General features: G+C 38.6%; 1 protein-coding gene across 1 annotated transcript in view; it reads left to right on the forward strand.

Moving 5' to 3' along the window:
* Positions 1-21,768, forward strand: part of LOC114025888 (collagen alpha-1(XV) chain-like) — a 117,143-nt gene that overhangs the window by 50,723 nt on the left and 44,652 nt on the right. The window contains exon 3 of the mRNA XM_027839398.1: positions 17,145-17,692. Coding sequence (XP_027695199.1) covers positions 17,145-17,692 — 548 coding nt within the window. The remainder of the gene's footprint in view (positions 1-17,144; positions 17,693-21,768) is intronic.

Consider the following 21,768-nt stretch of genomic DNA (forward strand, 5'->3'; position numbering starts at 1 on the left):
AGATAGATAGATAGATAGATAGATAGATAGATAGATAGATAGATAGACAGACAGATAAACAGAGCAAGTGAGTGTCTGGGATAGCCACAGTGCTATCTTTTGAGCCTCTGTCTTAAGTACACTACTAGGTTTCCATCCTGGCTGGAGACTTGAGAAAGAATCTCAAAGAATTTTGATTTATTCATAATTTATAAGCTTCTGAATAGCAGCAAGAAAATTACAGTACATAAATCTGGAACATTAACCAAAGACAATGCCTGAGCAATGAGTAATCATAGTTAAATGGTAGGAGACTTGGTAAAGAGAAAAATGCTTCCCTCAGAAGTAGTTAGCTTAGGCCAAGCCCCCAACCCTCACCATTGTCCTCTCCTAGCCACTTCAAAGAATTCCCTCCTCTACTGGAGTGAGAGGCAAAGTAGGTGTTGACCCAAGAAAAGTTATTCCTTGGGGTGGGCTAAAGGAAGAACTGGAAAAGACTGGTGCTGCCCACATTCTGAAGGTGCGGATTAGCTAAAAAGGAAATAGCTGGTTTGCCTGTAATATTAATTATCTCCAGCTGCCTTACACTTTTACACTTAGAGAAGAAAATTACTAAGGAAAATGAACCAACAAAGGGACTGAGTCTGCAACACTATGCATCTGTAATCTTCCAAATCTCTGCTGAAATTTAAAAAAAAGGAGAAAAATGCTTCTCATAGTATATTCTCTGGGTCCAAGAAAGACTGGTCATTACAAATAATCAGAGTTTAGCCACCTTTCAGTATTAATTTCATTCAGTATTAATTTCATTCATTCATAATATACATTATGGTCATCATTGTGTATAGTGTTCTTGTGCTGCTTACTTCTTGCATCAATTTATATGTCTTCCAATGTTTCTCTGAATTCCTCATATTTACAGTTTCTTTATTTCACTACATTCACAAACAATATTTTTTCCCTCCCAACTGAAGAGTATCTACTTTATTTCTAGGCTTTTTTAAAATTGTGATTTGAGAAGCACTAAGGTGGAGTCATTTGCCAAAAGATTTGCACCCCAATGTCCTTATGTGCCTTAAATTCTGCAATTAGAAAACAGTTCATCCCTCTGAGTTTTGAGGGTTTTTAAAAAAATTCCCTTTTATATTGTAAATACTCCTGAGAGGAATAATGAAGCTGAAACAGAATCAGATAGATTTAGAAGGGAAATAATATTAGAAAATAGAATCTTAGAGTAGAGAAATAACTTAGAACATAGAATTTTAGAACTGGAAGAGGTCTTATAACATAAAATGTCAGAGATAGAGGTGACCTCAGTCTAATACTCTTAAGTCCAAGACAGGTTCAAGTTTTAACTTGAAAACTGAGACCCAGGGAAGAAAATTTGCCAATCATGTAGCCAGTCAGTGGCAGCCTTAAAACTAGAACCTAGGACACTTGAAGTCAAAGTTAGCATTTTTCCATTGTATCAATGCTCTATAAGGAATACCTTGCCTCCAACTATGAGTAATGCCTTGCAAGAAAGGCCTTTGGACCAAAGGACTTGGTGGGAGAGATTTGGAGCACAAGATTAGGTGAGAAGGCGCAGAAAATAGGTACAAGATTACCAAAGACAGACTTTCAGTCCTTCACAATTTTACTTATGTAGAATTAACCTTGGCTCTAGACTGGTCAACTCCAGTCTCTCTCTTCTCTCCTGGATATTTGCCAGACCCATTTTCCTTTAACACTGCTCTTATACTTCATTCATGAATTTTTCCAAGACTTATAATGCCTCTCTACATACTGCCTACTACTTCAACACTAAGCTTCTCTGCCTAGCAGCATTCAAGGATCCCTATCATTCTGTCCCATCCTATGTCCCCACAGGAATGCTTAGTTCCAGAATAGCCTAGTTTCCTCCTGCCTTACTCAAACACATCATACTCACTCCTACAGCTAGCTCTTTGCTCATGTTGTTCACTCTGCCTGAAATGTCCTCCTTTAGTTTGAATATTACCGGTCCTAATTCAAGGTCTGCCACCAGCATGAAGCTTTCCTTGTCTGGTCTAGTTATCAACTGATCTCCCACTTTCTCTAAATTCCTTTGACCACATCACTGATATCACATAGTCTGTACTAAATGTTTTTCTGTTTGATAACTGTTTCATAAGCATGAATCATGTCTCCAAAAAGAGGTTACAAACTCATTAAAGGATTTCAACTGGGTTTTTTGGGGGGGGATTAATTGGGGGGTTTTGGCATAAAGAATAATGTTTTTCATGACTAACATGGAAATATGTTTACATGATTGCACATGTATAACCTATATCAGATTGCTTGCTCTCTTGGGGAAGGGGCTTTGGGAGGGAGGGAGAAAAAAAATTTGAAACCCAAAACCTTATAAAAATGAATGTTGAAAACTATCTTTATATTTAATTGGAAAAAATAAAATACTATCTACCTAAAAATTAATGTTTTTTTAAGATATGTAATCGTTTTTATTTTTTTGCACATGAAACTGCAAATCTGTTATGTACAACTTGCTATTCCTTTTAAATATATAATAAAATTATCATGTAAAATTTCCCCCTTTTTTCCTTCCCTCCCCCTGCCCTAGAAATGGCTTTCATTAAATGCAAATATGTGTGTATAGCTATAGATAGATAGATAGATACATGCTTCTATTTATCGGTTCTTTCTCTGGATACAGAAAGCATCTTCTTTCATATGTCCTTTGTAATTAATTTGGTTATTTACAAGAGTCAAAATAACTTAGTCATTCAAAGTTGTTTTTAAAAAAGTACCCAACTCTTCCTGACTCCAAGTCTAGTACCCTATTTACTATACCGTGCTACTTCCTTTGTGGAAAGGGTGGGGTTCCAAAACCCCCATTTTGAAACAGCTGCATACCTCTTCAATCTCCCAGTCCTCAGGACCAGAAATGAAAAGGGATACCACACACACACACCAAAAAAAAATGTTTGGGTACTATCTGAAGCTGATGCTTCCTGACTTCCTGCCCTCAAGGGAATAACCTCTAAGGGAAGTGAGAAAGCCATCCTGGAAAGATGTAGAGAAATTACTTTACCCAAAATTGCACAGGTTAAGAGAAATTCAAAATGTTGCTATCACCAAAAAGAAAATCAACATAAGAGAAGTTTTGTTCACATACTACATATGCTGGTGAGAGTGAGGTCCAGGAAGAGAAAGGAGAGAGGATGCAACATCAGACTCAGTAAGAGGGAACGTTCTGTGGGAAATCTTTTAATCCAAAAGCAACATGTGTTAGTTTACACATGTTAAAGCTCTTCAGTTTTATGGCGGTAAGATGTCTAGTAAGAGGGAAAGAAGTGTCTTCAGGTCCAACCGTCATCCAACACAGGTCTTATACACACACTAGCTAGAAAGATATGCTAATTTCAGTTTACTTAACATCAGGGATGTGAGCTGATCAAACAAATGAATTTATACTGAAACTGGAAAGAGCCTTAGAGACCATTAAGTCTAATGCCTTAATTTTACAGGTGAAGAAACTGAGGCCCTAGCCAGTTTTACAAATAGATTACTACATCATCATTTTTCTCTACTATGGCCATTAGAGCAACTTATATACATGTATTACTTTAATGATAGAATTGATCAATTAAACATTTATTAAGCATCTACTCTGTGTCTACAGGGTCAGCTAGGCAGTACAATGGATAGAATACAGGGCCTGGAATCAGGAAGACTCATCTTCCTGAGTTCAAATCTGGCCTCAGACATTTACTAGCTGTGTGACCCCTGGTCAAGTCATTTAACCCTGTTTGCCTCAATTTCTCATCTTTAAAATGAGCTGGAGAGGGAAATGGCAAACCACTCTAGTATCTTTGTCAAGAAAACCCCAAATGGGGTCATGAAGAGTTGGATATGACTGAATCATCTGAACAACAACAACATAAGTCTACTATACCTAGTAGCACCAAGGTGACACAATAAATTTGGAGTCAGGAAATACTGAGTTTGAAACCTGCTTCAGACACCTATTAGCTTGTGTGGCCTAGGGCAATATAAGGGTGGGGGTAGGCTAAGGACTGGTTCCACTTTTATCTTCCTGACTTTACCACCAGCACCTAGTAGACACTTACTAAATGCTTATTGATTGATTAAGGAATAAACCAAGCCAACCAGTCTGTTGAATTGCTCAGATCCCAGCTCTGCTATTTGCTATTTCTGTGACCTTAAGGAACTGAACTTTTCTGGTCCACAATTTGGCAATCTGTAGAACAAGGAGATTGGCCTAGTTGTATAAGGTCTTTTTGTCTCTAAATACTGTGAACTTATGATCTCATGAAGTAGGAGGAGTCAAAGACAATTCCAGATGTTAAGTCTGTGTACCTGGGAGAATGGTAACACCACTGACAAAAAGTAGAGACCTTAAATGATATTTCTTTTGCAATTTCCTTATACGGAGCGTCAAATTCTCCTTCTGAAAGCTCTACCCACTACCCCTAATTCCTTTCTCTTAGGTGAAACAAGTTTCACCATTCTTCTATATGATAACCTTTCTAATACTTTAAGACAGTTCTCATGTCCCCCCAAAGTTTTTTGTTCTTTAGGGTAAACTCCCTCAATTCCTTCTTGTACTTGTGAAATTGGCTTTTAAAAATTCAAGTAGGTACTAATTCATCCTAATTAAATTTCATCCAGTTCTTCCTTTGTCAGTGAATGGAATGCAGCAATTTACTTCCCTGTGGTGCTACTCAATATCCCTGTCAATTTTACGACCAAGTTCCCTGGCTATCACTCCTCACATGTGTTCTCTTTCCCATTAGAATGTATCTTAGGGGAAGGCATTGACTCTGCTTTTGCATATGTATCCTCCAGCCCTTATCCCAGTGATTGGCACAGAATATTCAATCACTATGGAATCCTTCTGAATATACTGGTTTTTAGCCTCTATCTCTGTACCATATCTCCAAAAAAACTGTGAGAGACTTTTTCAGATCCCTTTATGAAATGCAAGGTACACCATGTGATTTTTATGATCTACCAATCTAGTCACCATCAGAAGAAAGTTTAGTCTGGCATGAGCTGTCATGGATGAAGTCATGCTGGCACATAGGCATCACCACTTCCCTCTCTAAATATTCGTAAACTGTGCTTTTAATAGCATGTCCTAAAATTTTGCCAGGAATTGAAGCCAAATTCACTGGCCAATAGTTTACAGACTCCACCCTTTTCCCCATTTGAAAATCAGAATATTTGCCTGTCTTCAGTCCTGTGAAACCCCGTGATTTTTCAATGATCTTTGACAGGCTCAGCAATAACATTAGCCAATTCCTTCAGGACCCTGGGATACAGTTCATTTGGGTGACTTGAATTCATTAAGGGAAACCTCTCACACTCATCTTGGGTTTGTATTATCTCCTAAACCTTTTTTTTTCCTTATCCTTCCAATCAACATATCATCCCCCTTAGCAGGGGAAAACACAACACAGCATAACAGTAAATTAGGAGCTGAGTAGTTCTTGTTCAGCTATAAAATGAGGGTTTTGGACTTGGCCTCTAAAGTCCTTGCCCGTTCTAAGTCTCTGATCTTATGTCTCCTGTTCATTATCATAGGCCTATCTCCTCCAAGGAGCACTGTTATCTCTTCTGTAAATGTCCTACTACCCCGAAAATGGCTTTTAAGAGTTTTGTTGTTGGTAGTAGTGGTGGCCTCAACATTTATCATCCATTTATAATCCCCCTCAGCTAATTCTGAACTTTGTTGTTCCTGATATTGTTTTTCCAGGATTTTGCTACTCTCATGTATTTATCCTCTAAAGCACTTGCTTCCATAGTCTACTTGACTTTTAAAAATGGAAATTGACCAAGCACTTCCATGTGCTTTGATCTTTTTTTCACTATAGTTGTGTTTATATTATAATAATTTCATTAAAGAGACCCTTTCATGGTCTTAAGCTGACTTCCCTGTAGAATTTTAGACAATAGGAAGCTATTTCTCCTCTAAATCTGGGGTTCAAATAAGACTAAGACCATTAGATTGTGAGTTCTTTGTGAGGTCAAGTGGTTGTGAGGTCAAAGACTATTTTTGCCTTTTTTTTATCCTCAGAATTTAGCACAGAACCCAGCACACTGCAGGTGTTTACTAAATGTTTCTTCACTTGACATGTTGACTTAATTTCTTTATGGCCACTTCATTTTTTTCCACCAAAGAAGAGAGTTACACATGATAAACATTTGATAAATGTTTGTTGGGGCAGCTAGGTGGTACAGTGGATGGAGCTCTGGCCTTGGAGTCAGGAGGACATGAGTTCAAATCCAATCTCAGACACATGACACTTACTAGCTGTGTGACTCTGGGCAAGTCATTTAACCCCAATTGCCTCACCAAAAAGAAAAAAAAAGAAAAAAAAAAGATAAGTGTTTGTTGATTGAATCTTTTTAAATAAACAGGATCAACAGTTGTATAGTGTTATGCACACTGAATTTGGATTCAGAGGACCAGTGTTTAAATTGTAACCCTGCTACTTACTACTTGTGTGACCTTGGGCAAATTATTTAAAGTTATGGCATCCTAGGCCATCAACAGTCATTTTGACCTTTGTTTTGCCACTGGACTTTGATGACTCTGGAGGAGAGAGTGAGGCTAACCACTTTGCCTACAATTCTGCCTCACTTATTCATGAATGAGTCAAGACATCACCCTTGCGGTATCATTGGTCCTCTTTGAAAACAAAGGACAAACAACAACAACATTTAAAATTATTAAACTTTCCTGACTTTCGTTTCCCGGTGCATAAGACAGATTTGAACTGAATGACTGTAAGGTCACTTCTCACTCCAGATCCTGTGGATCCTCCCTATTGGTCAATATCAGGTCCCAAATAATCCCTCTCATTCCTCCTATACTTTTTGCATAATAAAGTTAACATCAAGGAAATTTAAGAATTGGTCAACTTCTCTGTTTTGTAACCTCTATTCTTCTCATTGATCCCATCATAGCCAAGTGTCAGTGATTCCTGTGAGGTCATATTTGCCCCCTTGCAATTTATCTGATTATTAACTATTTGTTGTTCATATCATTCATGGGGTTTTTTCTTGGCAGAGATATTGGAGTGCTTTGCCATTTTCTTCTCCAGTAGATTAAGGCAAACTGAAGTTAAGTGACTTGCCCACAGTCACACAGCTGGTAAGTGTCTGCAGCCAGATTTGAACTCAGGTCTTTCTTCCAGGCCCAGTGTTCTATCCATTGAGCCACCTAGCTGTACCATATTACTGTGAGTTTATATGTAGATATCTGAGACCATGGATTTTAAGCATATATGTCTAATTCCCCAGATAGATTTTAAGTTCCATGAAGACAAATGTTCTTGCATTATCCTCCATAGTGCTTAGAATGTAGTATGTCTTTAATAAGTATTTATTAAGTAAATTTGTGAGTAGTTTTTAATATGACTCAGAATCACCTCCCAGGAGAGCAGTACACAGATCACAAATGGAGAGCTAGCTAGTTTGCTTGTTAGAAGCCATCACTTCAATAAATTAGAAAAAGAACGACAGAAAAAAAAACCTCTTTTTAATTCTCCTCCAGTGTATATTGTCTCTCCTGTTAAATGTTATAACTATAAGCTAATACAGAATTGCTCAGCAACCTAGAGGGAACAGGAGCCCTTACTGGAGGCAGCCATCTGACTATGGGCAGCGTTTCCATGGAAATGAAGGTTAGACACATAGAAACAAGGTACAGAAAGGCTCAAAACTTAGTACCTTCTCCTTATTTTCTCAACTCGGTGTCATCTCTACGGAAAGGAAAGTTGACCTAGTATGCCTCCTCTCAGTTGCCATCTCTTTATTATCATCATTCCTCCAGTTTCTAAGGAAACAGACATCAGTCCTACAGAAAGAATATAATGATGTAATACACTAAAATATAATCCCTTCAGAGTTTCCACTGCCATCTTCCTCTCGGAGGAACTTTTAAAACAGAACTGATTTATCCTCACCCACCTGAGATTAACATGAATCCTGGAATTGGGTATTGGCTTCTAGTGGGTTCTCCCCTTTCAGGCAAAAGTGGTTTGCGGAGGGGAAATTGGCGAAAGCAATTCTTGGACCCAAGTAAGCCTTTTCTGATTGTCCATTCTGTATTCAGCCATGCAGTGAACTCATGCTCCTTAAAACAATGCATCAACCCAAAAGAATATCTCTAATGTTGGCAAGGTCTGCCACTTTGGAAGGCAATTAGAAGAGAGAGTTTTGGACAAAGGGGATTTTGTGATGCTCCTCAAGTCATCTAGGTAGATGCCTGCTTTGTCTGTAGGTCCATTTCTGTTGTAGTAGAAAGAGCACTCAATTTGGGGTTAAAAGACCTTGGTTCTAGTCCTGGTTTGGCAAGTTGCTTTACCTCTCCAAGTCTCAATTCTCTCATTTGTAAATGGGGATAGAATATTGGCACTATCAAACTCACGGGGTTATTATGAGGAAAATGCAAATTTTGCAAATCTCCATAGAAAGGTGACTTATGATTATGATTATCCAATAAAAAGGGGAGATTCCATTATCAATTTATGAGCCATGATGATGAAAAGAAGAAAATGAAATGTGTGCCAACCACAGCTGTATATACTGCATAGTCATACAAGGGTGGGTAGGCAAGTAGACAAATCCAGATTTAGTATCTGGTGTTAGACAGTATTATACACAAACCAGACCCAGACTCCTTTCTCTGTCTAAGCCCTGGGCAAGTTTCCTAGAGCACAAATAGGGTACTTCTGAGCCAACCAGCCCATGCATATGCCAGGGTTTGGGAAAGAGAATATAATATAAACCAAAGTTGGCTTCTTTGCCACATACTATATTCTGCCTATGAATTTATTGTGTTCTTCTCTGCCACATGGAAAAGTCAGCAGGTATGTACACATGGCAATTTATCCTCTATATGATCCACTATTCAGCATTCATCCATTAATTCATTAAGCATTTATTAAGAACCCCTTACAAGGTAGCATTCAAGACAATGGCAGGCAGACGTGGAACTGCAGAGTAAGGACGCAAAAATGCATGAGGCCCACAGTTCTTGCTCCCAGGTACCTCATAGTCTTGTAGGAGAAATATGACATAGACATACACAATGACAATACAGAATCGAATATGAAAAGTGTCCTAAGATAATTGTGGATAAGGGTTATGAGAGTTTATAGAGATTACTTCGGAATAGGGGAATTCACTAATCATGTAACAAATATTTTTAAATGACTATTACGTGTAAGACACTAACACTACAAGAAAAAAATTGAGAAGGTTTCTGCCCTCAAGGAGTGTACAAATGAGCAAAGTGGTAATGCGAGTTCACAGAGAACCATAACACAAGTTAGAAAATTATTAAACTCATAAGAAGCATTTAACAGAGTGGCCTCAGAAAATCAAGTTAAGGATCACTTCTAGCAAAGCGATCAGCAAAAGAGTCAGATTCAAATCCCCACTCTGCTATTTACTATTTGTGTGACAGACCTTGGACAAATAATTTCACTTGTCTAGGCCTCAGTTTCCTCAACTATAAAATGAGGGAGTTGAACTAGATAATAATATAAATCCTCTTATGCTACTATAGCAAATCAGAATATAAGCTGATCTGGACACGTACATTACAGAGGGTAGAGCTCCAGGCTTGGAGTCCAGAAAACCTGGGTTCAAATCTGGCCTCAGACACTTACTAGCTGTGTGACCCTGGGCAAGTCACTTAACCCTGTTTGTCTCAGTTTCTTCATCTGTAAAATGAGCTGGAGAAGGAAATGGCAAACCAGTCAGGTATCTCTTCCAAGAAAACCCCAAATGAGGTTATAAAGAGTCGAACACCACCAAAACGACTGAACAAGAACAGCACTAGAGAAGTCTATAGGGGTGAGAAGGTGACTAGAGAGCTTCAGATTGAGTCTCTGCTGTTAGATAGAATCATACACAAACCAGACCTAGCGTCCATTCTCTGCTTGAGCTCCAAGCAAGTTTCCTGGCACACAGACAACCAGCCCACGAATGCCAGAGATTTGTTATTTCAGCAGTTGTCGTCAAGGGCAAAATAAAAAAGAAATGTTAGGGAAAATAACCTGTGATGGCTAAGATACTGAAAAGATAAGATAACAAACAAAGCCTCTCTTTTTTTCTCTAACTTAAATTCTTTTTATTTTCAAAGTGTCTAATTTCCCAATGGAGAAAACAGCTGAAGAGTGGCCCTTTAGGTGTTAATTGGTGTGAGTAGGCAGGGAGACTGGAGGTAGCATCTCAGTCAAGAGTCTGAGGCAAAATTCTGGTCCCTCTGGTTCTTGGTCAAGTTCAAAGCCAGGCTGTTGCTATGGAGATCCATCCAATAGTCAGTACAAGGAAAATCATCACCAGGTAACATGAACCAACAAGAGATAGAAGCCTCAGCAACAAACCAGATCGGGATAGAAGGAGCTTTTAACTGTGGCCTGGGGTAATTATTCCCTAACAGTTCCTTTATGCTGCCTACACTTGTCCTTATGTCTGGGAATGTCTCAAACCTCTCCTGGTGGCCGGCTGGACAGGAAAAGACTTGGCATGCCTGTTGTGCCCTTAGGAGGTTTTAATAACAACCACATGGAATTATAACGTGGTAGCTGGATTGGGAAAACCTAAAGAAGTCATCTGGTTTTCCTATTTGTCTCCTCCTTTTGCTTCCTGCCAGGACCACACCTAAATGAGCTGCCATTTTTTTCTAAAGAGCAGGAGCTGCCATTGTGTGGGCTTGAGGATCACTGGCGGTCTTTGAGGCTTCTCCACGTGGCCCCTTTACTGGTTTCTTATAGATAAGCCAGTGCTTTCTGATGCTATTTACATGAAACCTTTTCTGATCCACCCCCAAAAAATGCTAGTGCTCTCTCTCTCTGAGGGAATTGAGGGGATCAGGACAGCAAGTGGTTAATTGTGAGGATTGAGTGGACCACATTGTCTCCATCTTATCTCTCAATTCTGGAGCTAGCTCTGTTCCCTTTCTATTCAACTGGGGTCTAGTCCAATTTCTATCCCGTGAGAAAACTCTATTCAATTGTGGGAAGTAAGAGAAAACTTTGTTGCATTATTTGAACCTAACCCTATGTGGCAGAGAAACTGGACCGCCTCGACCTATTGCTTAGAGACTAAGGACTAAGGACCTAGCTCAGAAGTGGGGAACCTGCTGCCTCGATGCCACACTTTGACTTGGATTCAGTCAAAGGGCTGCACTTGAGGGCATAGAGGGCCACATGTGGCCTCAAGGCCCCTGACCTAGGTTATGCTCACCAGAAACCCAGAACACACCCAGAACTTGAGTTCAAATCCAGCCTCAGACACGTAACACTCACTGGCTGTGTGTTAACCCCAATTGCCTCATGCAAAAAAAAAAAATAGTCAGATCCAAAGTTTGATGCAAAGAATTTTCTCACAATTACACATCTCAAGCAATCCATATGTCTTACCTGAAAACTGGCTCCTACTAACCAATCAGTAATTGTTTCCATGTTCCTTTGATTATTTACAGACAACTTAGGGGGAGTGGGACATCTCTTTTTTTTCTGAATGCAGGGAATTGCACCTGTTCACTCTCCCCGTCCCAACTTGGAAAGTTCTTAATCTTTCCTCCAATTAGAAATCAGATTACCTAATGTGTCATCTCCTTTTGATTAATTGGTCTTATTTGATTAATTGTTTTTAATGCATAAAAGTCTTGTTTCCCCCTGTATTAGAGGTCCTGGCCTAAGCTGAGGAGTTCTAGTCCCAAGTTGTTTGGCAATTAGCATGCATTGCTTCATAAATTGATATGCTTGGAAGATGGAACCTTTCTTTCCTCAGTCATTTCATCTTTCACTTGCCACACCTCCCTAATTCATATTGACTGTCTTATATTTAGGATAGACACTGAACCTGTAACTTCATTGGTATAGAGAACTTCCAGGTAAAGACACTCCCTCTACCAAAATAAGTTAGCACCTTAACTGCGACTTAACAGTTGCCTGAGAGCAATGAAAAGTTAAGGGACTTTCTCAAGGTCATGTGTGTGTCAGAGGAAAGACTTAAATGCAGGTTTCCTGGCTTCCTGGCCAGCTCTCAATTCACTAATTCCATAGTGTCTTTCTTGTATTTATTTTGCTATCTTTCCCAATTTATATTAAATTACCTTATATTAGGATACAGACTGCCCTTGGTGTAATGTGATGGCTGTCATTTAGTGATTTGCCATTAGGGTTCACAGTGATGGTGCAAGAGGTGTGTGCTAGGAATTCTTTAACAGCACCTAAAGCGGTAAATGATTTCCCAATTATGTTACAAATGTATTATCCATCTGTGGTGACAAGCATGTGCATTTTTTATTTTTATAATTATTAATTATGTAATGTAAATTTAATTTGGACCCTTTTTTGAGCAAGAGTTATTATAGTTATTGTAAGCACTTAAATAAAAGAATAAATAAATCTAAAGGAATATTACAAGTGGTACATTAAATTATACTGGAGGTTTGCAACACTTTATTGTTGTTGTTGTTGTTGAAGAGGCTTGTGGAACAAAAATTTTAGGAACCACTGGCATTGTGGGAACTGATCTTGAAACCAGGAAAACATGGGTTTGAAATACATGACACATAATGTCTGAATGACCCAGGGTAAATTGCTTAATTTCTCAGGACCACCAAGCAACATTTTAACAATGTAAGTTGCAGAAAAGGTGCCTATTTGCATTGGTAGAGGAAGTTTCCTCACCCAGTCATTCCCTATATCAAAGAAATTGCTGATCCAGTCCATTTCATTATTGATTAATGTTTTGTTAATATATTGTCATCATTAACATACTGTAAATGATTAATTGGTTACTAATATTTATATCATCTTCATAAAATTATTACAATTCCATGTGAGGATTTTTTTCCTTTTTGAAATTGCCAATGCAAGTTCATTATGTCTGACTCCCTCTCCACTGATGCATGAATTAAATAGAATTAGAAAACTGACTTTTTGGGAGTGGTTGAGGGGGAAAAGTCAGGGAATCACCATTTCTGCAAATAAAATGGGATATTTGTATGAGATCTATGAGGAGCTGGTATCCTAAAACAAATTTAGACCACCAGAAATGAAGCCATAGACCTCTTACCAAATGACTATCTCCACATACTTTCCATGAAGGGGAAACACACATCACACAAACAAGCATTTGGAAAGAATCCACTATGTACCAGTTTCATGGGTTGCCATGGTAAAAGAAGTCATCACTTAATAGCCTACTGGCTAGAGAAGATCCTTTGCAACCTTAGGCAGGCTGGCCCTTGCATGGAGGATACAGTGAGACATAGTCATTTTCAGTGACACCAATTTCTTTTTTCAATTATTTAATAAATTATCACCAAAGACATTTTGTTTATTTTTAGTTTTCAACATTCACTTCCACAAGATTTTGAGTTCCAAATTTGCTCCCCATCTCACCCCTCCCCTACTCCAAGATGATGTGCATTCTGAATACCCCTTCTCCTAATCTGCCCTCCCTTCTATCACCCCGCCTTCTATTTTCCTATAGGGCAGGATAGATTTCTATACCCCATTGCCTGTATATCTTATTTCCCAGTTGCATGTAAAAACAATTTTTAACATTTGTTTTTAAAGCTTTGGGTTCCAAATTCTCTCCCTTCCTTCCCCCCCCCACCCTCATTGAGATGGCAAACAACTCAATACAAGTTATACATGTGTAGTCATGCAAAACACTTCCATAGTAATCATGATACCAACTTCCAAAACTTATTAAGCATATGCCCCAACCAGGGATAACCCTCACATAGGCAAAGGTCCCCTGCATTATCTGTAAATTTCTGATCTCAAGCTAATTGTCTTGTCCAACATCGCCATACCATTGCTAACGTCTCTTGAATTAGTAGAGGGATCAATATTCAAACGAGAAGGGAAGAGACTGAAGGATGAGGGTCAAGAAATCACTAAAACAACTGACCATGGAATCTGGACTGGGTAGAGAGGTGAGTGTCATCAGAACATGAGTGATGGATAAGAGAATACTGAGGGGTCAAGGGTCTAGAGGCCACACTGGAGATGAACAGAAGGCTGATTGCAAGATATGGCATAAAAAAGACTGAAAAATAAGAAGTTCGTGTGTAGAGGGGAGAGTTTCAGAGTTCAGGATCTCAGAAGTGGCATAGTTTCAGCTGACAAAGAGGGCTAAATTGCAACTGTTGTTGTGTTCAGAATGCCTCCAAATTATGGATATGTGGCTAAATATACAAGACCAGAAAAGGAAGCAATTAGAGCAAATCAATGCATACTGAATCCTGATTCTCAGAAAATATTTAACTAGCAGAAACTTATTAGTGAAAAGGCTTTGTCATTCTAGCAAACATATGCAGAGACACCACAGATATACACTCAGGTCTTTGTTCATGTATTAACACATTGATATGCATATAATCTATAGTACCAGTGATTAAATTCCTACAAAGGGGGTAAGATCCTGGTAATACCTATGGAAGTACAGGGGGTTTGCAAAGTACTTAGCAACTTCTTGGTGTGTGTGCTTTGAATTTTTTCCCCTACCACCCAATAAAGAACCTAATTTATGAGATTCTGGATTTTATAAAAAACACCCCAAAATTTGCTTTATTGAACCTCTGTCTTGCTTTGTTAAGCAAACTGTTGATGTCACCTTCCTCTCACTCCACTCCTAAAACACTCACCTACTATTCCTTGGGATAAAGATGCCTGGAGTGGGGTCATTATCCACTGTGGAAGTATTACTTATTCCAGATGGAGTTGAGTTGTCCTATGTGTCATCTGCCATGATGGATTTGTCTCCAGCTAGGATCTTTCTAAACTGAGTGTACTCTATTCTTAATTATATACACTTTTCAGCCTTTTATTTTCTGATAACTATGTTGTGATTGCTTTTTATTGTTGTTGCTGTATCAAATCTCTGATTTCATTGAGGAGAATGATGTGGGGAATTCCTGCTATGGAAACTCTCTCCACTGATGCATGTTGGCAACTCTCATAACAGAGTTTTAGAGATTTGCCTGGGGGCAGCAAGAGGCTCAGATGTTTGCCCATGGTCACATAGTCAGTAAGTATCAGAAGCAATACTGGAGCCCAAATCTTCCTGATCTTGAAGTCAGCCCTCCATCTACCACGCCAAACTGTCTTTGGATAATTGTGTAGAAAGTGTTTTTCTCAAATAATTTCTCTACAAACTAATACATTTGTTGTGTTAGTTTGACTGTCAGATTTTAACATATTTCTTGTGGTTTCTTGCTTTCATTAATATAATCAGTTATTACAATTCTATGAGCTAGCTACAACAATAGCTGATTGGCTAAGTAATTCAGCACTGATTTTAGCTTATGGTTACAGTTATGAACACATACTGGATTTATAACTAGAAAGGACCAGAGAAGTTATCTTGTCTAACCCCATTATTTTACAGATGAGAGATCTGAAGTCCAGAGAGTTTCCATCCCAAGGACACCAAGTAGTAAGAGTAGCATAACCAGGATTCAAATCCAGGACCCAGGACCTAGGACCTCAAACTCCAAATCTGTTGTTCTTTCTGTTGCAACATATCAATTATTAAGCTCATGCCCATAAAACCATGAGGATAGGTCATAGAAGTGGGATGGAAATGGAAGTGACTGGACTTCAAGAAGTCAAAAAACTGTAAGGATCTCATGCTTAGAAAGAGCATTTCTGGTCCAAGGTCCTTTCTCATCTGGTAGTGTAAACCATATAACACCTAGCATAGTAGAAAGAACCTGAGGTTCTGTCCTGGGCTCTCTCTTCTTCTCTCTACACTCTCCCTCTTGTTGATTTCATTAGCTCCCATGGGTTTAATTATCATCTTTATGCAGATGGCTTATGAATCTATGTACCTAGACCTCATCTCTCTCCTGAACTTCAGCTCTGGCTATACTAATGGCCTATTGGACATTTCAAACTAGACACCCCAGGGATATTTCAAACACAAAATGCTTACAACAGAACTTGTATCCCCCCCCAAGACTCACCCCTTTTCCAAACTTCCTTTATTCTTTCAAAAACATCATCATCCTTCCAATCTCTTAATTTCAGTATTACTCTCAATTCTCCACTCTCCTTTACCCTGCATATTCAGGAAGTTGCCAAATCTTTTCATTTCTACCTCCACAGCATTTCTCATATCTGACCCTCTCTGTCTATTCACACAACTATCACCTTAGTTCAGGCCCTCATCAACACTAGTCGGACCTATTTCAGTAACTTCCTGCCTGCTCTCCCTGCCTCAAGTCACTCCACATTCTAGTCCATCCTCCACATATAGCTGCCAAAATGATGTCCTTAATCACAGATTCGACTATACCAACTCTCTACTTTGTAAACTATAATGAATCTATATTGCCTCTAGAATAAAATAGATACTCTATTTAGCTTTTAAAGCCCTTCACAACCTGACCTCAAACTATCTTTGTGGGGCAGCTAGGTGGTGCAGTGGATAGAGCGCCAGCCCTGGATTCAGGAGGACCTGAGTTCAAATGTGACCTCAGACACTTAACACTTACTAGCTGTGTGACCCTGGGCAAGTCACTTAACCCCATTGCCTAACCAAATAAAAAAAAGGAGGCGATGTAATTCTCCTTATAGACTGTGAGGAACATAACCAAGGTCAGTTTCTGAGGTCATCCCAAGCCTTGAGATTTGAGTCCAGCTCAGGCACATTCATTGGAAATGCAGGAGCCACAGGGCTGGAAAGATTCACTGTTAAGTATCAAAGAGTCATGGTCAAATATAAGTAAAATTAATAATTGCCTAACCATTGCCTAACCAAATAAAAAAAAAACTATCTTTGTACCCTCATTTAACTCCCAGTGCCTGTTATATAATAGGTGCATAATAAATATTTGTTGATTGACTGAAATGAAATTTTATCAAAATGGGGAATTTCCTTCACCAACACAGATTGCAGCCCATCTATGCTGTAGTAGAGAATCCTGATAGACAAAGACGTTAAGTAACTTGCCTAGAGTCCTTCAGCTAGTATGTGTCAGTATCAGGATTTGAACTCAGCTCTTCCTGACTACAAGATCCTCCCTCGATGCACTAGTCCCAGGTTATCTCTAGAATCCCTTTCCGGCATAGTAAAATATACTTGTATAAAGTAACCTTTCTTTCTCTCTCCTATTACAGAACAAAGATCTAAGGGCCACCTTGATCTCACAGAGTTAATTGGAGTCCCACTGCCCTCGTCTGTCTCCTTCATCACTGGATATGGGGGATTCCCAGCTTACAGTTTTGCACCGGGTGCTAACATTGGCCGACCTACAAGAACTTTAATTCCTGAGACATTCTACAGTGATTTTGCCATCAGTGTTACTGTAAAACCTGATAGTAACCATGGAGGTGTATTATTTGCAATAACAGATGCATTTCAGAAAATTATTTACCTGGGATTAAGGATCTCACAAGTTCAAGATGGCACCCAGAGGATAATACTGTATTATACTGAGCCTGGCTCCCACGTTTCCCAAGAGGCTGCCTCATTTAAAGTTCCAGTAATGACTAATAAATGGAACCGGTTTACAGTTATCATTGAAGGAGGTGATGTAATTCTCCTTATAGACTGTGAGGAACATAACCGAGTTCAGTTTCTGAGGTCATCCCAAGCCTTGAGATTTGAGTCCAGTTCAGGCATATTTGTTGGAAGTGCAGGAGCCACAGGGCTGGAAAGATTCACTGTAAGTATCAAAGAGTCATGGTCAAATATAAGTAAAATTAATAAGAGTCATAACTACATCCTTGAATTGTATTGGATTAGCTTTTCCCAAACTTGGAAGGTAAATGAGCTTCAGTAAATGTTATATGAGACAAATGAAAAGAACCAGAAGAAGTCTTCAGGGGTATCAGGTAGACTCCCTATGAAGGATTTATGAAAAGAAAAAGACAAAAATGACATAAGAAAGAATCCTGGGAGTTGATACACCTGGGTTCAGATCCAGCCTGTACGACCTAGGACAAGTCATTTCACTCCCTTGGTCCTCATTTTCCTCCATCTTTAAGATGGGAGTAGGGAGTTGGATTAAACTTTCTGGGCCTCAGTCTCTTTATCTGCAAAATTAGGTGATTGGACTACATGATTTCTAAGTTCTTCCATCTCAGAATCTATGATGTAGATTGTGAATGGGTTCAAATGTGCATTGAGATGCGCCTACACTGATGAGATCAAGGATCCACTGAAGTAGTAGAAAGAATTCTGGACCTGGAATCAAAGAGCATAAGCTCAAGCCTAGACTCTGCTCTTTATTATCTACGTGGATTTGAGTAAGTTACTTCTCATTCAGTCTAATTCTTTTTTCCCCTTTCTTACGCCTAAGTGTATTATTTAGTAATTTAGCCAACACTATGCTACCATTGTGTTATCTCAATGCAGGTGTGTTTACTCCCCTAAAAGTTAATAGAATGCCAGTGGAGTGGAGGTTCAAGGACAGACCAGGTAAGAGACCATGTGTCTTTTACCCAAGGATCTGCCTAGCTAAACCCATAGATTCTCCTTAGTACTAAGTTGACCACCAAAAATTGATTTTTTTTTCTGTTTCAGGAACAATCAATGATGTTGGACAGGTGTTGGTGTAGGATTTTGTGTTTCTTTGCGATTAACTTCTTTTAAAGTATCATTTATCTACTTAACTCTCTGGGATAGCTCTTCTAGCTAGTCTCCAGAGTCCATTTTGAAATGGGGATTTTCCTTCGTGAAATATTTTTGATGTCCTTTTGGCTTCCAATATCTATTGTTTACTCTTAAATAGAATGACTAGATTTTCTGAGAAACTAACTGTAGGTTGAAAGGCTATATATGTATATATTGGCTTCCAGTATACTTGGTAATTTCTTGTTTTGCATGAAAGTCTGGTGAGTTATGGTTGAATGTTTACACATGAAATCTTCTTTCTGGAAGCTTGAAGAAATGCTTTTTTTTTTCTTTATTGATATAGCTTTGAGGTTTAATGTTGACATGCCTGAGTGAGTTGAATTTTAAGTTTCTTCATATTGAAATTCTATGGCTTTTTTTATTTAAAGTCTTACTTGTTTTCTATAGTTCTTAGAAATTTTCATGATGCTTTAGTGCTTGATCCTTTCTTTTTTGACATTTCTTTTGGTCTTTACTATTTCTGAGATTTCCTCATCTTGATTTGTCCTCCAAAACTGTAATACACATATGCATTGTTTCTACGCTTTCAAACCATAAAAAAGAATCTTCTGGTATTTTGTTTTTAACATCACTTCCATTTCCAAATATGTCTCTTCCTCTCACCTCTCTATACAGATATCCCTTATAACAAAGAATAAAAAGAAAGGGGAAAAGCAGGTCAACAATATTAACCATCAAAGCAACCTAATAGGCAACATTCTAAATTCTTAGCTGTCTACCTCTGCAAAGAAGGGAGGAAAGTACATTTCTTCCTCTCCTCCAGAATCGTGTTTGGTGACTATAATTACAGTGTACAATGCTGATTTTTTTCTTTGTTCTTCTTGTTGTTTTCACACTATTGTGTAGATGGTTTTTCTGTTGCTGTTTACCTCATTCTGCACTTGAAAATCTTCCCATGGTTTTCTAAATTCTTCACATTCATTGTTTCTTTTGACATGATAATATTCCATTACATTAATGTGCCACCATTTCTTTGTCAATTCCCAAAATGATGACAATGTTAAACACTGTATTGTACCTCAGTTACCCCACTGGTAAGATAAGAGTTGAAATAGATGGCCTTTGAGGTCTCTTCCAGTTGAGATCCGCAATCTTACATGTCTTTTAACCTCCTTAAGCCTCTGTTTTGTCGTCTGCTCTCACCAAAGATAGACATGATCTTTTCATCACCAAATTTAGCAGCATCCTCTCAGTCTTCATCCTTCTTGAACCCTCTGCAATATTTGACACTGCTGACCATATTCTTCTCCTGTGCATTCTTTCCTCTCTGGTTTTCATGACATTTTTTTTCTCCTGGTTCCCCTCCTTCTTGTCTCATTGCTATTTCTCAGTCTTCCTTTCTGATTCATCATTGTCACATCCACTAACTGTGGGTTTCCCTCAAGGCATCTGTCCTGGGCACTTTTCTCTTTTTTCTCTCCACTTTCTTACTTGATGCCTCATCAGTTCCAAAGGGTTCATCTCTCTACAGTATATACATATATATATATATATATATGTATGTATGTATATGTATATGTATATATACACACACACAAAATTTCTGTGTATAGAACTAATTATATATATGTATATATATACATATATATGTGTGTGTGTGTATATGTATATATATATACATATATATGTATGAGCACACATATACATACATATAACCTGAGCTTGTCTGGGCATGCCTAGTTCAGAGGAGAACTCAGCACATCCTGACAAGCCCAAGTTACTCACATACAGCCTCCCCAAATATGACTGTAAACTATTCAGGGGAAGAAACTATTTCCCTTTTTTTTTCCCTTTTCCACCCAGTGCTTAGAACAGTGCCTGCTGTGCATCGTGCTCAGTAAATGTTTGTTGATTTATTGATTGACTGAGAATGTTGGACTAGAGTCTCTGATGTTCCATCCAGCTTTGGTCTATGGTACTATGGTACCTCCTTTCCCATATCATAAAAAGAATAATCTAATATAGGTTTTTTTACACACATGTATTATTAACAACTCTGGAATACAATACCAGCATGTACTTTTCCAAAAGAACTTCAAAACATCTCTCATGCTATTGCTAAGATCATCCCAAAACAGTGTATCCTGACTGCACGTGAGCTGTTTTCTTCAGGAACTGGCCAAAACAGTGCAATTCACAGAGAAATCACAAAACTAACAATATAATTAACCAGTGTGGTACAGTGGAAAGAATATTAGATTTAGCTTCAGGATACCTGGGTTCAAATCCTAACACCCACTTATTACCTAGGTGACTTTGGACAACTCACTTAACCTCCTTAGGCCTCAGTTTCTTCACTTGTAAAATGACCCCAAGCCTTCTGGCTCTAAATCTATGATCCTACAATCCTATGGCATAAATGCTATTCTTTAGAGAGTTCAGAATTCTTTCTCATTTGATCTTCCTAAGGACCCAGTGGTAGGTAGTGAGAATCAAGGATGTTGGAAATTCATTAGGCAACCTCTAAAGAGAGAAGCCACAAAATAGGAAGAAGCAGAAAGTGGAGACTTCTTATATTCTCTCTCACTTTCATGGGATCTAGAGCTGCATAGGATTTTATAGGTCATCTAATTGAACTCCAGCATTTTACAGATGAGGAAACTGAGGTTCAGACAGACTCTGAGTGGACTGTCCAAGGTAGTGAGCAGCAGAGCTGAGATTTTCTTCTTCTTGAACTGATATCAGATCCTGCTTTTTTCAACAAGAGAATGTCAGCATCCCAGAGAACAAGCAGTCTATGAGTCAGCTTGTAAGCGCTGTCATTGAAAAAACCGAACTATACACGGAGGTGGGTGTCTGAGTAGGAGTGAAGAAAGTAAGGTTGGACTCTACTACTGCCCAGATCCAGCCTTCGCAACTAAAGAAAGTTTGGGAGAACATGGAGAGTGATCAAAAGTTGGATCGAACAGACATTTAAAGATTGTGAAAGAACCTTACAGAAAGATGAACAGAATGGAGGTCGTGAAGTCTGAGGGGAAGAACACTTCTATTGTGACTCAAGTATATGAAAGGTTCAAGAGGGATAGAAGAATTGAGAATCTAAAAATTGAAATTCTGGCAATGGAATCATAATTCCAATAAGGAAGAAAAGCCGAAGGAATTTAA

This window comes from Vombatus ursinus, unplaced genomic scaffold (genome assembly GCF_900497805.2).
Source record: "Vombatus ursinus unplaced genomic scaffold, bare-nosed wombat genome assembly UNPS02014832.1, whole genome shotgun sequence".
In the NCBI taxonomy this organism is placed as follows: domain Eukaryota; kingdom Metazoa; phylum Chordata; class Mammalia; order Diprotodontia; family Vombatidae; genus Vombatus; species Vombatus ursinus.